Source organism: Aplidium turbinatum, chromosome 11 (genome assembly GCF_918807975.1).
Source record: "Aplidium turbinatum chromosome 11, kaAplTurb1.1, whole genome shotgun sequence".
NCBI lineage: Eukaryota > Metazoa > Chordata > Ascidiacea > Aplousobranchia > Polyclinidae > Aplidium > Aplidium turbinatum.
Genome location: NC_137482.1, coordinates 1,856,986 through 1,873,538, shown reverse-complemented (window position 1 = coordinate 1,873,538; position 16,553 = coordinate 1,856,986). Strand labels below are relative to the sequence as shown.

At 38.5% G+C, this 16,553-nt stretch overlaps 2 protein-coding genes across 3 annotated transcripts in view; one reads left to right on the top strand and one right to left on the bottom strand.

Annotated features, from left to right (window-relative positions):
• Positions 1-2,401, top strand: part of LOC145779688 (uncharacterized) — an 87,229-nt gene extending 84,828 nt beyond the window's left edge. Inside the window, exons 79-81 of the mRNA XM_082591324.1 lie at positions 1,295-1,428; positions 1,900-1,939; positions 2,262-2,401. Of these exons, the coding sequence (XP_082447450.1) occupies positions 1,295-1,428; positions 1,900-1,939; positions 2,262-2,401 (314 nt within the window). The remainder of the gene's footprint in view (positions 1-1,294; positions 1,429-1,899; positions 1,940-2,261) is intronic.
• Positions 2,402-2,607: 206 nt separating this feature from the next.
• LOC145780374 (citramalyl-CoA lyase, mitochondrial-like) lies at positions 2,608-15,341 on the bottom strand. 2 transcript variants are annotated; one of them, XM_082592075.1, is made up of 6 exons: positions 14,836-15,341; positions 10,147-10,342; positions 6,925-7,029; positions 5,774-5,987; positions 3,979-4,148; positions 2,608-2,917 (listed from the first exon to the last, which is right to left on the bottom strand). In XM_082592075.1, the coding sequence occupies exons 1-6, from the start codon at positions 15,111-15,113 to the stop codon at positions 2,807-2,809; spliced, it is 1,074 nt and encodes a 357-aa protein (XP_082448201.1). In that variant the 5' UTR covers positions 15,114-15,341; the 3' UTR covers positions 2,608-2,806. The 2 variants fall into 2 exon arrangements, with proteins under 2 accessions (XP_082448201.1, XP_082448202.1); XM_082592076.1 differs by lacking the exon at positions 14,836-15,341 and adding an exon at positions 12,958-13,320.
• Positions 15,342-16,553: the final 1,212 nt, after the last annotated feature.

Genomic DNA, 16,553 nt, shown 5'->3' with positions numbered 1-16,553 from the left:
GGTAGCAACTTTAAATTAATTGCAAGAATCTTTACGTTCGACTTAGAACCACTGATGAAGGCGCGGTTCCAAATTCCGCTTGGCAACACGCAGCTGGAGAGAGCAGGCTGTCCTTTAGTATGAATTGCTATACCGTAGGTCCACAAATACCAGCAAACAGCTGACTTGTCGTATTCGTATGCATTGCCATTGACCACATGTGGCCTGCTAGTTCCTGGTTCATATATGGATGTAGCTTTATTTCCACAACGAATGTGGAACAACAAACTAGAAATCTGGTACACAAAACATACGATCGGCTGGATTGGCAAGGGGAAGGCTTTCGCTCAGCAGTGGGCTCCCACTGGCTGAAAATCAGCAAGAAACAACCTTCTCAGATGTCTAGTTGGGTCGACTTGGGGATCAAAAACCCTAATACTGCGCACTAGTGCCCTAGCGCTTGTGTACAGTGCTGCCGAATATGCTTCTCCAGTCTGGTGCCGCAGCACACACGCAGGAAAAGTAGATATCGCCCTTAACGACACCATGCGCATAATTACTGGATGCCTGCGTCCAACTGCCACAGACTTACTACCAGTGCTTTCAGGCATCGCCCCACCAAAACTACGCAGAGAGAATTCTACCATACGGCTCGCATTAAAGGCAGAGGTCAATGATCGCCATCTCCTCCCCAATGTAGTCCTTGACGCACAACAGCTCACACGTCAACGCCTGCCTTCCAGGCCCCCCTTTTCTCGACACGTTGTGGCGCTTTATGAAGGTCACTTTGACCTGATGAAGTCATGGAGAGACCGCTGGAAAACCATCTTACGGCCCAACCAGTTCCAAGTCACACCAGACACTACGGTATCACCTGGCTCAGACCTGCCAAGAAAAGAATGGGTGATTCTGAATCGTCTCTGGACTGGTGTTGGTCGCTTCAAGCACAATATGTTTTCCTGGTGTTTGTGTGACTCACCAGTCTGTGTTTGTGGTGACTGCCAAACAGCACAGCACATCATAAATCACTGTCCAGTGTTTCGACCTGAAGAACATGTGGATCTCATAGACCCTGATATGAAGACATTGCACTGGTTGCAACAATTAGGAGATGTTGCCTGAATTGCTGCCTCATAAGCAAGAAAAAGGCTGAAAATAATTCGAAGTTAGGGAACTTTTGCTAACACAAATGTATTCACAAACTCCTTGGGCTGGAGATAACCAAACTTGGGTACCCAACGTTGAAATCCAACGCCACGGAAGCAAACACGTTTATTGTGATCCACAAATAAACTACGTTTGTTGTGATCCACAGATGAAATCAGAGGACCAAGCCGGGAGAACTACATAGAGCTCCAGAAGACCATGGACAAATACGTGTACGACCTAGAAACGAAATACAGCAAGCATCTGAACCTAGAAGAGCTCCGAGATGAAGTGATCTCAGAGGTGGGTGTCTCCAAGAACGAATTCACCAATATTCTAGTTCACTTTAATTTTATTTCTCATTGTTGGCGCAAATATGCAAAACATAATCACGAATAACATAAGAACCCAAATGTACTGTAGATACTAAACTCATGTTTCATTTTCATGTTCAGCAAACTCATGTTTGACATTTCGAAATTCAAACTGTCTTTATCTTCACTGCTATAAAGAATCACATTTATGGCAGTGAAGATGAAAACAGTTTAGTTTTCAAAACGTTTGCTGAACATGAGTTCAGTATCTACATTTTAGGCTCTTTATATTTTAATTAGATAAACCAGGCGTTTCAAACATTTTGCTTATAAGCGCGAATCTTTCACAAGCAATAAAATGCGCATGTAGTTTTCTAATTTACATAAGGATTGAACTGAGTTGGCGTGATCTCTTCAAAACACACGATAAACATTAAACACCAAACATGTTTCATTTCAGATGAAGCAGGTCCCGGAGCGTAACGCCAGAATACAGAAAGGTGAGTTGTGTTTACTTCAACAGGGAATGTGGGAAGACGCGTGGCTGCTTTGGACTTAAGGTTGGACAAACACCGCATAGCATGATTGTCAGAAAAAAATCAACCCCTTAAAGTTTGCATCACTGTTTTGAAAACACAACAAACCCGTGTCGATTAACTAGCAAATTAACCGGTGTTTTATATTGATTCAACGTCTGCAGACGTTAAATCGGTTGATTGCTGTCTTGCAGTATTACGTTTATATTAAAATTCCACGAAAAATATCTTGCGTCCCATCGTTATAACACAGGCCTACCAGCTAAGATGCAACTTTATATTGCAGGAGTCATGTTGAATCAACGGCAATCGCGGGGCCACGGCCATTCCATGAGCATGATGCGCAGTGGCAAGTCGCTCGACTCATCTGGCTACCGCTCGGCGACGACCTCCAGCGGACAGAGTTCCTCTCAGGCCGATCCATAAATGTCTCGATGTCGTCGATGTCGTTTTCACGTGGGAGGGGTCGATTCTCCGTGGAGGAAGGTCCTATCAGGACAGCCCTCACTAATTTGGAAATATATGCGTAGTGAATATTTGGTTGCTGTATTCATGCCAGTGTTCCAAATATTCACCAGTATAACACAATATTACTGTAAAAGGTGTGATTAATAAATGGCTTGTTGTGTTTAAAGTACCCAACTCATCTGCTGTGTTCAGGAGAAGGACTACGTGTATAATGACATAAGCATTAAATAATTGTGACGTCACAAAATGTGTCTTCGCAGCAGAGGTGCGCACAAGACAACGGGATCAAAAACATAGCATTCCACACTCCACAGCGCAGATCGATACGTCTCCCACGGTGGCTTTGGTCAGGCATTTTACGCCTCATGGGCACTCATCAGTCTGCTCTTCAGTCAATTCGTGCAATCTTGCGATATTCTGCGCTTGAAGAATTGTTGGCATGTCAATCATCTGGCCGCGGTACGTGAAAACTCCCTGAAAGTAGATCGTGAGTTATGCAGGGATTAAAGGTTACCAGTTCGATACCTCAACAAGGCGCATTTTCAGATATCTTCAATTATTGTAAGACCTAAGTAGGTTTCTGTATAAAGGAGACAAGGACTTCAATCCAGAGTTAGTTGAAATATCGTAAACAGAGCTGTGGAGGCGGGCGAAAGATATGCTTGCCACTTTAACACGACAAACTTCAGCCATAGCCACCGAAACTTCGAAACATTCAACCAATGATAAGCTATATTTTCCGTGACGGGAATAAGCGCGAAAAGCAGGTGATATAAAACAAATTAAGTGATGGTTTCGCCGTCAGCTGCTTGGCTTAGTGGTTAGGGCAAGGAAAAAGTCATTTCTATGACCTGGGTCCGATTCCCACACCTGCTATTACTCTTCTGCTATTAATAAAAGTTCAAAGCTGGGATCAACTCTCTGGCTGAGTGCAAGAAGGGTCACCAAGCACCATTGGACGGTAGCCTCTTAGCACATGTTCTGATTGGTTGCCATTGAACTCATTGGGTTCTGGCAAAACTTCTTCATCTAAGAATGGCATCCGAAAAAATGCAACTCCAACTACAGCGTTGCCAGATTTTTTTAAATTCAATTTAAGTTGTAATCGAAATTGAAGTGGCGACTTTCACAAAAACTGTCAAGAACAAACCCTTCTATTTTCTGGTAAAGTTTTAGAGCGCAATATGGAGAACAAGAAATAAGGTTTTGAAAAAAGATTGCAAACAAAATCTTTATTTATCGCTTTGTGTCAAACTGTAGTCGGGGTCGGTCTTTTTTATCGACTCCGACAAAAAGTGCATGTCGACAGCTGAACATATGTGATCAGAGAGAATAACAAGTGTCAAATTTAGTTGGCCCATCAACAATAAATTACACAACTTTGCAAGTTTGAACCAAAAGTTTTGTTGCTATAGCATAAAACAATTTCAACTCTAAACAAACTCGACGCTCAATCTCACAATCGCATAACTCATTTTCAATTGTTGTTGCCGTGCTTGTAAAATGAGTTTGAAAATTAAAAAACATCCGCTCACCTCTGTACAGGCCTGGTACTCTTTGAGAAGACCAATCGCCCATTCCATTCGTTCCTGGGAGGGAACAAAGCACTTTTGTACCACAGGTACCTGACCAGGGTGAATAACTTGCTTCCCAGTAAACCCCATTCCAAACCCTTCGCGTGCTTGACGCTCCAGGCCTTCCAAATCTAAAACGATTAGGGTCAGTGCCAGTTTGAAAGAATCGCGCGTTAGGTGTTGCCAAAAACAAAAAATAATCTACTTGTTGTCCGAGTGCAACAAGCAGCTAGATTTGAATCAAACACGGCAAAGAAAAAATCAAAATAAAAAGCTTTGCCACGTATCATATTTATTCAAACAGAACAAGGTTTTCCACAACACACTCAAAATTGTACTTTGAGAAAATATTGAATCGTTTTATCTCTGAGAATTCCAACCAAAAAGAAAAGGCTGAAAATGAGTTAAATGTGAAGCATTGCTTGTCCATTCCGTTTGTGGGAAAAGAATCCAAAACGTTTGCTCGTAAAATCGGACAGTTTATGAAAAATAAATTTGATGTGGACGTTTTTCCTGTTTATAAAACATTTAAAATTAGTTCGTATTTTCAACTAAAGTCCCAGACGCCTTCGTCTCTCTGCTCAAATGTCGTATATTGTTTTACATGTCCGTGTGATTCGGCATTGACGTACATCGGTATGTCCACCAGACATTTGACCACGAGAGTACGGGAGCATCTGAACTTTAGAGACTTAAAGAAAAGTGCCATCAAGGACCATATCATGGATTGTTCTTTTTGCACAGATCAAAAATTCTCTGCTGACTCATTTAAAATTTTACGCAAAGGCAAATCCCAATTTGACACAAAAATTCAGGAAGCGTTGTTAATCAAACGCTACAATCCAAATCTAAACAAACAATTATTTGCCAGTGGCGCCTCCATTCTCCTTAATATTTATTAGCCTAGTTGTATCACGTACTCCGTGGTGCAAATTCGTTTGTAACTTAATCATGCAGTTGCCTTTTCTTAATGTAATTTTTCGTCTGTCTGTATGTTTTCCACTCCAGTGCTTTCAATCGTGCGTGTTTCTCGATGCTTTTAGTTAGTTACGGTAGTCACTGTCAAGAAGTGAAATTTATTGTAGTTTATAATTATTTACAGATTCCTGATGAGGACTTAAGTTAAGTCGAAAACGTTTGATATGTTGAACTATTTGTAAATATGTAATATACTGTTGTAATGCTCAACCCTGTGTTATTGTTGTGTCTTGCCTGTCTTTGGTATAAAAAATACTACAAAATACTATAAAGCATATCGAAAGTTGGCAAAGAAATACCCTCGTCAAGATGAAATGATAGAACTTTAACTTGCTTTGTCTCAAGTTCTTCAACTCAGGTCTTCCATTTTAAATGGGACCATAACCTTTATACTAAACAACAAGCTAATAAAATCAGGAATGCGCAAGAGGTCGATTTACTATGAAGCCCCGATATCTCAGTTGGTTAGTGCGTCACTTCTGAAACGAAGAAGCTTCAAGATCAAGCGGCGCTGGTTCGACTCTAGGGGTGTGCGCTTGAGCAACGCACGTTAAGGACTGCTCTCCATTCAGTGGCACCTAAAGGATAGAATAATTTTCCGGCAACAACATTTCAACAATCGGAAACTTCACTCTGTTAATCTCGGTGACCGGGCCTGCATGAGTGATTCAAAGCCTCTACAAGTATGCGAAACTGCCAGGATTAAGCTCTGCAAGAAGCTTTCCTAGTCCGAGGATAAAGATTCAATCAATCAAGCGACTATCACGTATTTGTTCACCTTGGTAGTCGATGTGCACCATGTCTATGGCCTGCAAGGAAAACGCCTTTGTCGTCGCAACAATCTTCTGTCGGGCGTAGAGTAGCTCCGATGCGTCGGCCGACCTACTGATGTCGACGTCGGCACAGAAGTCGTCAGAGCCAAAGATAACGCCGTCTATGCGACAACATGAATGTCGTTTCGAACAGGTCGCGATTCCAGATTCAATGATTTTCTGAAAAAATGAAAAATTTTGAGTTTGAAATTAATGATTGGCAGCATTTTACACCAAATCGGTTTTGGAGATCAATTTTTTGGATATTTAAACATAAATATATAAAATTATTGTTTTTCAAGCCATTTCACACGATTCACTGGCAGATGTCATCAAACATTTGCTGGCTTGGCGCTGGCACTCCAACAGAGAGTAGGCTCCATAGACCACATAAAACTAGACAAGCTTATTGTGAACACTAATACAGCACTGCACTAGCATTGCTTTGAAAAGAGTTTTTTTTGTCTTTTTGTTTAGGAATTTTCAAAGCAACTGATGGAATTTCCTTTTACAAAATAATCAGTTGAAATAAAAAACACTCTTACTGAATTTAATTTTCACACATCAAGGTTCCTCGAGTTGATCAGGCAACGAAAATTGCAAGCTAGTCTATACATATTCCGTCAACGTATGTGAGTGCACCTAGCTAGGCACGAACAATGTACCATGCAATACTATTGCCCAGGCTATCGTCGGGGGTCTGCTACTATTCGGTGAGTCTGATTCGGTGAGTTCCTAACCTCTAACCCTAACTCCTAACCCTAAAACGGCAATGATAATTAGGCCACGGTACCCGATAATTAAAAAAAAAAATTGAAAAAATCCCCCGTTAAGGGATCGGACTCACCGAATCGGACTCACCGAATCGGGCCATTCCGATCGTCGGCACTGTTAACCCTGCACTCATATAAGGATACACGGCTTTATGAATGACGGGAGACTTGGTTATTTCTTACTAAAATTAATTCGTGTTTGCGTCATTCAGACCGCGGTACTAAGTCGTGTACCCTTACATGAGTCCAGGGTTACCTGCCGGCAGTGTTAGTCCTGGACTCATGCAATGGCCTTGTTTGAACCAAGCTCTACCACTACGTCAGCAAGCAGGCGCATAGATGACCTTTAGATTGATCAGACCTTGTGCACTTTCAGTCATGAAGATGATGCCGATGGCGTTGATAAGCTCACGTCTGTATCCAATAACTTCCTGCAGCTTCTTGCACACCTGCCAAATAATGCAATTGAGTGACTGGTGATGAAATCACAGATGTGCTTGAAAAAACTGCTTCACTACTTTCCAAACAAGTAGCCTATTACAAATTCAGAATGAAACTGATCACCAGGAATTTGATCACTCATAACTTGCGTTCTTCCGGTGACTACACTGGGCCACCGCAGGACGCTAAAGGTGATATCCAGCTTTTATTTCTGATGAGTCAGTCAAGTCAGTCAAGTATTACAAGTCACAAACTAACATACAATAAAAAAAATACATTTAAAGCTAAATTTACAGGATTATTTTTTTAATCATGCATGCAGATAATTTATTACCCTGAAGGAGGTTAAAAAAAATCTTTCAAACCGTTCTGTGTTGAGCGTAAATCATAGGGGCGACGTTTTGGTCTAGTAAGGTGATAGAATGTTTGCACTCTTATTTCAATCCATGCTAGTGAGTGCCAACGTACAGCAAACTTTTTTCCCACGTACTTTTTGTCTCATTTGCATATTTCTGTAAGTGTAGCCATTACTGGTTACCGCGCCCGGTAGCAAGTTTTGAAAAGGTACCATTAAAAAATCCCCTTCGAACTTTGTTTAGTAATTACGGAAGAAAAATGAGTATAGCAACGGTGGGAATCAAACCCAGGTCAATGCAATGAGTAATGACTACCACCGCCCTAACCCTCTGCGCTAAGTCAGCCAGCGGCAAACCGATGAGTTAATTTATGCTATTATTTGCCTTTTTCCTTTATTGCTCAATGAGGATTTTTTAATGGTACTTTTTAGAAAGTTGCCGCCCGGTAACTGTTTTTACCGATTTATTTTTTTTTCGCGCGCGGTTTTCAATTCAAAGGCAGCAGGCGATTTTCGCCCTCCAGGTTTAAATCTAAACATTGAACTTGAAAAAAAAACGTAGCCTGGAGACAAACCTAGTCTAGTCAAGTTTAAAAAAGTTGAGAAAAGAAATTGATTCTGGTCAATCTAAATGTAAGATTTTCCGAATTAATACTAACCGATTAACCCTACTTTTTTGAAAAGCTTTTGTGCACCGCAAAAATTAATTTAAAGAAAAAAAAATTGACTTCGATGGGCGTCGAATCGTTGTCTTCACGAACATAAGGCAGAAGATGAAACCACTGAACCAAACACGCCAACGAAAAATGTTTGCATTCACAATGTATTAATACAAACTCTATGCGAAGTAAAAAAAAAGTTCGTGGGAAAAAAGTTCGTGGGAAAAAAATTCGCCAGCCGGGCACTCAGGTATCACAAAGTTGTTTTCTGTCTTTCTTTGGGAAGCCACCAAACATGGCCACACCCCCAATGCTACATGTTTGTGTCATCAAGGCAGGGATTTATAGAAGTAGGGGATCGCCAACTCGGCTGCGATATCTGATCTGTGGAGCTAACAGTGTTGCCAGCTAATTTTTAAATTTTATAATATTATTTTGGCATTTTAAAGTAGTGGGCGCCCAAAACTTGCACGCAAAGAACTATTCTGAAGCTACAGCTTCGGTAGAGAGTTTGTCTTGTTGAACCATAGGCATACGAAGCCGAGCAACGTTATCAAGTTTAACATATTAAAGATTATTATATTTACAACAAACACAAAACTACGCAACAATTAAATATCGAACGTTTTCGACATCACACGATGTCCTCTTCAGGAATAACATATATACAACTTTTACTACATCTGAATAAAATACAATGGTTAATATAACTATAAACAGGAAAAAACAAAAACTGCACAGTACTTCTGACTAGCTCAAACTCAACGATATAGGCTGTGCGAGAATCAAAGGAAACTGTATCAAAAGGTGTTGAACAGATCACATGATGTGGTAGAAAGGCAAGGTGCGAAAAAACTAATTTTAAAATACAGAGAGCAAGAAAGATGAGCCGCAAGCATACAATTGTCTGTTCAAAGGTGGATTGTTACGTTTTATGTACAGGGCTTCTAAGATTTTAGTTTGATACTCAGACCTGCCTCTGGACATAATCTCAAACTGTTTTATAGAAACGTTGTTTTTGCGTACTGTACATGAGAAAATGTGATCTTTAATGGCACTTTTCTGTATGGAATTCAAATTCAAGTGTCCAGACTCCATTCAAGTGTCCAGTCTGCGGCTCATCTTTCTTGCTCTCTGCATTTCAAAATTAGTTTTTTCGCACCTTGCCTTTCTACCACATCATGTGATCTGTTCAACGCCTGCAGTTACCTTTGATTCTCGCAGAGTCTGTATCGTTGAGTTTGAGCTAGTCAGAAGTACTGTGCAGTTTTTGTTTTTTCCTGTTTATAGTTATAATAACCATTGTATTTTATTCAGATGTAGTAAAAGTTGTATATATGTTATTCCTGAAGAGGACATCGTGTGATGTCGAAAACGTTCGATATTAAATTGCTGCGTAGTTTTGTGTTTGTTGTAAATATAATAATCTTTAATATGTTAAACTTGATAACGTTGCTCGGCTTCGTATGCCTATTCTAAAGCTAATCCAAAGCAATTTCATTATTCACTTTTCAAACTACTGTATCATAATTTTTGCAAATTTAACTTCTGCTGTGCATATAGCATATTTCCTGAAAAAGAGTTACCAGCTTCAACACTTAAAACATGAAGCTTTATATTTCTGGGGTGTATTTTAAGTTTCTCAAGATTGTTCTTTTGTTCTAATATATTTTTTTAGCTTGTAAGATTTATTCAATTTAAGTTTCGTACATAAATTCACATTCGTATTGGAAAGTAACAAAACTACAAATTGCTGTAACTCTATCTTATGTAACTTTAAACTTCAGGTAAGTTTTAAACTGACAAGCTTTGGGCTACCACTACTTCAAAAATGCTAATAATATAATATACTCTAAAAACTTAAAAAATATCTGGCAGCACTTTTACGTCCAGTTGTCAGATATCACCCTGCTATTCTATGAATCCTGCATCACAGTATGAAAAGTTTTCATCACTCCGTCTCAAAAGATAATATATACTGATCTATTTGAATAAGATTTATATTAGTTGTCGAATTAACCTGCACTGACTGAATACATTGATAAAATACATGAAAACAAAATCAAATTTAGATATTTTTGAATTCCACTCAAAGAAATATCAGAACTTACTAACTGCAATTCCTCATATTGGTTAATTTTAGGGACAACCAGTGCTTGAGGTGGCTTCTCAACACTGAACAGGACTTCTATGTCATCAGTACACAAATAGCTGCTTGGTGGGTTGATACGGACGCATACTTCCCTTGACGATTCTGAAGCAATGTCATTGTACAGTTCAGCAATTGTTGACCTTGCCTCTTCTTTTCTGATAAAGCAAAAATTTTATTGCAAATATAAAAATTGGAGTATGTATAGGATTTTTTACCATTAAGTGACTCTGAGTCTCTAGTTGAGGTTAATTTAGGGTGTTTTTGTCCACGATAGGACTTTCTACAATTTAAACAAGTCCAATATATTGGTTAATTGTATTCCAATAACCAAGATTACAAACTCCTAGTCGGAAAATTAAAAAATAGTCATTTTGTCTACTCAATTCAGTTCATTGCAACTGGTGTCAGAAAAGCGACATTCTCCGGTCAGGAAGTTAACCTTTTGTTCAAGAGTCGTTCCTCTTCTGTTTTGAAAGGTTCTGTTTTTTTAAATGGAATTTTTTTTTCTACATATAAATATACAGGATGAGCTATATACAAAATACATAGTGTTAGAGATGTACTGATACCAACATTTTGGCCGATACCGATATTTTGGCCGATACTTTAGTGTTACAAAAAGAAGCAATTTTGGTATTTGCAAGTAATTATATCAAATGCTAAGTTTTACCTTATTTGCATAAAACTATTAAAAAAAGCTTTGAATTGGCATATTGAATTGGCATATTGGCATATTATGCCAATTCAAAGCTTTTTTTAATAGTTTTATGCAAATAAGGTAAAACTTAAAGCACAAGATCAAAAGTAAAACCACAAGATCTTGTGCTAAAACACAAGCTGTGGCACCACCGCGGCTGACACAGTGACAAATTAGTCTAAAACCAAACAATTCCCTAAATTCAAAATTAGTTGTGTTCAAGTTTGGCGCTTACAATAAATAAATTCCAAAATACGCCACAAAACCAACCAACTTTGGAAATTTATAGAGCAGCAAGGGGAACTTCAAATGGGCAACATTAGGTGCCAAAGGGGGCATTACTACGTCATTATGAGTGACAATGGACGGATTTGGAAGTCCTTGGCACTTGAAGATTTAAGAATCCAATCCCAACTCAATGTTGTGTCATAATAGTAGGTTTTAGTGATGAAAGATCACCGTGATTGAGAACTGGGGTATAAGGGAAGAAACATTATATAATATCATAATTGGGGTTTCTGAAAAATTAATAAAGGGTTTGCGCAAACTCTCCAAATAGGCAATCATAATTGATAATAAAATGTAAACCAAGTCATTTGTGTAGTCGTACAAAAACTATTCGACAAGTAATGTGCCACCTAAGGGCGGTAGACACCTTAACATACTGATATCCCATTGAACCACGGACCATCAACCAATCAGAAGCTACACTGTTCATGACGTCATCAAGGTTGCGTTTCTCGGAAAAAAGGAAAAATGCAACTTCTCACCACTGCTATTGCTCTTGTTTGTTGTATAATTACCAAAAAAAGTTTAAAGTAATAATCAACTCTCTGGCTGAATGCTGAAATGGCGACAATTGGACGGACAACCTAACATCTGATGGTTCGGGTTCGTTCAATTGGATATCAGTATGTCAAAGGTTCTACCCCTAAGGGCGCTTGTCGTTTGGTTTAAGACTACCAAGGTAGCAAAAATGTATAATTTTGCATCGTTTTTACGTTGCTAAACGTTTAAAAAAAACATGTAACTTGGTTGTTTTTAGTAAGCTGGTTCTATCAGTTTGTGATTTAATTTCCACCTTTCGTTGTAATAAACTCATCAAGCTTAAACAATGTCAGAGTAGGCTAAGTAGGCTGCGCAACAAACTCCCACAGCCACAGTTATCACCACTTGCTGCTGACAAGTCAAAGAACATCTATGTCTTTTGATGTTGCCTATTTGCGTTGCATTTTTGTGTTTTTTTTTATAGTGATACTTGCTCTTTGCTATTTCTGTTACGTTTAGATGATGTCACATTATTATGCCGATTTGAGATATAATAATTTAATTCATGACGTTGTATGGATGAAAAACTTTTACAAGTTTTATACTCTGCTGAGAGTAAAAAAGAAACTCAAATGATAAATATTGGAGAAATTGAGTCTCCTTACACAACTTAAGAATCGAACAACACAAAATCGCTGAAACAAAATGTTTTGTGTGAAAGAATCACTCTAAGCAACCAATGTTAAAACTTGCGTGCAAGAAGTCATGGGAGTGTGACGTATCAAAATTTTGAACAGGTTGTTATTTTTCTACATCAATGTGACGTTAGTTACTACTTTAAAAAATTGTATCTTTGCTTCTGTAGAAAATCCGCAACAAACACCTTTTTTACGTGTTTAGTATCGGCCACAGTATCAGCCAAATTTTGCCGATACCGAAACTAAAAAAAATGGCCGATATCACCGATACCGATATATCGGTACATCTCTACATGGTGTTGAATCAATTGTACAGTTGCAAAGCAATTGCAAATCTCATAGATTTCGGCTAAATTTTTTATAATTAGAATTTGTCAGTTAGAAACATGTATTATACATGTTATGTACGTACTAAAGTTAATGACATTTCAGGTCTAGCTGAACCTTTAGGAATGTATTGACATTGATTTCAATAACTCAAAAGTATTTTATAGACCAAAGTATGATATATTATTATTAGGGCAAGTTTTTGTTGCACTAAAAACATGAGAAAGTTGCACTTAATTTTAACAAAAGTTGCAGTAAAAAGTTGCATTTATTTATTTACCTTTTTACCATTCATTTACTTCGAAAGACTAGACACAACCTGTTTCCGTTTATGCGGGCTTGGCCAAAAGCCAAGTCATACTTCCACTTCTAATTTAGTTCGGGCGCTGTCGTGCTTGGCTGAGGTTGTTGAACTTCTAGCTTGCAAGCAAACTGTTGCGCCATAGATAACATTGAGATGCAGCTAATCCATCACATAGGTTTTGTTGTGCAAATCAAAGAGAATAGAACCATACTGTACTAGAAACAGTTTTATAGCATGTTTTTTAAATCACTCCTTTACATTTTGCTCAATACTTGATAAAAGTTGCAGTAAAAAGTTGCATGAAAAATAGAAAAAAGTTGCAAAAAGTTGCAATATAAAATTCCTACAAACAGCTTAAAACATCATACTACATAAATTCTGAGTATTTAGGAAGCTGCCGGAAGCTGTAAAAAAAAGTTGCAAAAGTTGCAAAAACTTGCCCTAATTATTATATAAGTCAAAACTAGTTTCATCAAAATCTACAGGCAATAGAATAATGTTGTTAATATTTTGTTTGTGTAATAATTTTTCTCATACAATATTCTACAAAATTAGTGCATCATGGGCACAATGAATTTGTAGAGTTAAACGCTTTGTCTTTAATGTGGGTTTATTGAAACGCAGTGGCTATTCTTATTATAATACTATATATTATTATACATTGCGAATATAGCCTATGAGGCTAAATACCGTAACTTTCGTGAACTGCCTTGCAATGAGTTACCTAAAAGTCTTGATTGGTGTAGTTGGGTATTGCTATTTTTGATTGATTGAATTTTTATCACCGGACTGGGAAAGGTTTTTTGAAAGCTTAACCCTGGCAATTTTACATAAGTTAGGCTACTTACATATAGATGCTGACATAGGCCTGATCACTGAGATTAACAGAGTGAAGTTTTCAATTGTTGAAATGTTGTTACTGAAGAATTAGAATTAACGTCCATCCATTAGACGCCGCTGACTGGAGAGCAGTCCTTAATATGCGTTGCTCAAACGCATACCGGTACCCCGAGACAGAGATACAATATATAAGCTATAAAGACTACAAATGACACAATAAGCCTTAAACAAAGAGCTTGAAAACTTTTTCACAAATATAAAATTAAATCAACTTTTTAAAATTGGAGCTAGTGTACAACTCTCCAATCTCTATCCTGGTCATACATCAAAGATTGGAATCGACAAAGACTATATGATGTACTGTGTGAATACTGGGCATTCAACCAAGGAAAAACTGCTTATGCCTAAAGTTACTAGTTTCTATTTACTTCACTATTTCTAACCTCAACCTTCACGGTTAGGTGAGGGTTTCAGTTGGGTTTAGAAAATAGTAAAGCAACTAGGTAAAATAGTAGTCAAGACACAAAACAGCTAAAAAAACGCTTCACCCAATGCTTTTGGTTGATTTCAATCTATGGTGGCATAGCATTTTTAACCAGGGTGGATACTTGCACACTAGCTCCTTCAAAATTCAAATATAGCATATAGCCTACTGCATTCATAACTTACAGTACACGTCGGCTGCATAGCCGAGTGGTGAGAACCCTGGAACGGCAATCGAAAGAGCGCTGGTTCGACACCGCTCAAGAGCATGTAGCTGTGTCTTTGGCAGGACACTTAAAGACATGCCTGAAGGTGGACACGAAGATTGGCTTCCCTGCCTTCCCGTCCACTTAATCTAAATCTTCCACCACCGAGTGTAATATGCCTCGATACGACAAACAAACAAACAGTACACGAAAACAAAAACAGTAAATTATAGCAAGCATAAGATGGCAATTTACAACAGATGCTTGTGCATAGATGCTATTTACAAAGTACGGTAGCCTACTAGTATAAACTATAAAATCAAACCTGTCCATGCCAACGCCATCTTCACAATCTAGAACGGCACAATCAACATTCAAGGTTGGGATCTTAAGAATTTTCTTCTTATCAAAACCAGGTACATATAAAAGAGCTCGTCGAATAGGTTTTTGTATCTTATGCTCTGTTATCCGCTTGGTATCAGTCACAGTTGTCATCGTCTTACAACGTGTTGAAGTTGAAAGTTGTCTTGATAATTGCCATTCGAAGATTTTGTTTGCATGGAAACCTCCCATACACCACTTGATCTTGTGTAAAACAAACATTCTGGACACAATATTGCTATACAAGCGTACCGTAATGAATAAAATACTAGAACAAAGATAAATTTTCCAGCAGTTGTTTGTTTATGTTCTTTAGAAATTCAAACCCAGATAGGTTATTCAACAAACTGCATCACTGGGCCAAGTTTTATGTTTTTTCTCTGTTTTTGCCAAAAATTTCATACCCTAATTCGACTGGGCTCCCCAAAATCCCAAATACAGTGCCTACTCCAAAACGGTTCCGGTCCTGAGTTTTGGAGTAGGCACTAGGCAAGTCACTCAAGCGAACAACTGCTGCTCGGTGTTGCCCGATACAAATTGCAACTGCAGCACACCAGCACATTTTCACAGAAAGCCGGGTTCAAGAGAACTTCACTTAAGTTTGAGTTGATTTCTAAAAACTATTTTCGTTTGCTTTTCACGCTGTTTTTCTTCTGCAACTCTAAATCCTTGTTACCATTTGACTAATAAACCGTATGGTCGTTTCGTTGTCTTGTCTCCCTGTCAGTATGGGAACTTGTGCCACTTCGCAGTGAAGGCTATTACAACTTGAGTACTTCAAGCATGCACTGTTCCTGTCTCTGACAAATAAACCATTGATTGAGTTTCCCAAAACCTGGAAATGTCAACAATTCTGAACATTTGTTGTGAAAGACCTTGTAATTATACCTTGCCTTTTGATGGTCCTACTTTTTTTTTATAAACCTCTGCTAATGCTATGCCCTATGTTGTTTTTTGTTGTGATGGTCAGAAATAAAAACAAACTGAATTCGATTTGAGACAAAATCATTCATGCTTGGCTAATTAGTACCAGGGATTACTTTGCAAGTCATCCATGGTGATGCCAACAGAAAATACTTATTTTCTTTGGGTTTGAGTCTCATTCTGCCTTCGTGACAGTTGGAATACTCTGTTAAAACCAGTGCCAAGATTCCTTCATTCATCATGATTACATCATTGTGGCTTTTCAAGGTCGATTGATTAAGTCTTAAAATCCTCGGACTGAGAAACTTCTTTGCAAGTTTAATTTTAGAAGATTCACTTGCTTGTAGAGGCTTTGAACCACTGACGCCGGTCAGCCACCAAGATTGACAATGAAGTTTCCACTCTCTTCTTGGTCTGTAAATTATTCCACCCACTGGAATGCTGCTGAACAAAGAGCAGTCCTAGAAATGCCTTGTGAAGCGATAACTCCTGGAATCGAACCAGCACGGTTCATTTTTACGTTTCATTGCTCGTAACGCGGGCGCTAAACCGGTGCGCATGTCACCTCACCAGCGATCGATTGTTGCATGTTTATTGACAAAACATTGTCACAACTGAAAACACATAAAGGAACGTTCAAATATTACGTAACGCTTTTTTTCCGAATTTTTGACCCCCCCCTCCCCCATGTAACGCCAACGTAACGCTTTTTTCAATCCCCCCCTCCCCCATGTAACG

Bases quoted from the DNA above. Each gene is read 5' to 3' on its own strand.
- LOC145780374 (XM_082592075.1), bottom strand. From the start codon at position 15,113: ATGTTTGTTTTACACAAGATCAAGTGGTGTATGGGAGGTTTCCATGCA. The intron at 10,343-14,835 runs GTTTGATTTTAT...TTGCTTTATCAG, and splicing joins GATGGCGTTGGCATGGACAG to AAAAGAAGAGGCAAGGTCAA. The intron at 7,030-10,146 runs GTAAGTTCTGAT...ATTATTTGGCAG, and splicing joins AATATGAGGAATTGCAGTTA to GTGTGCAAGAAGCTGCAGGA.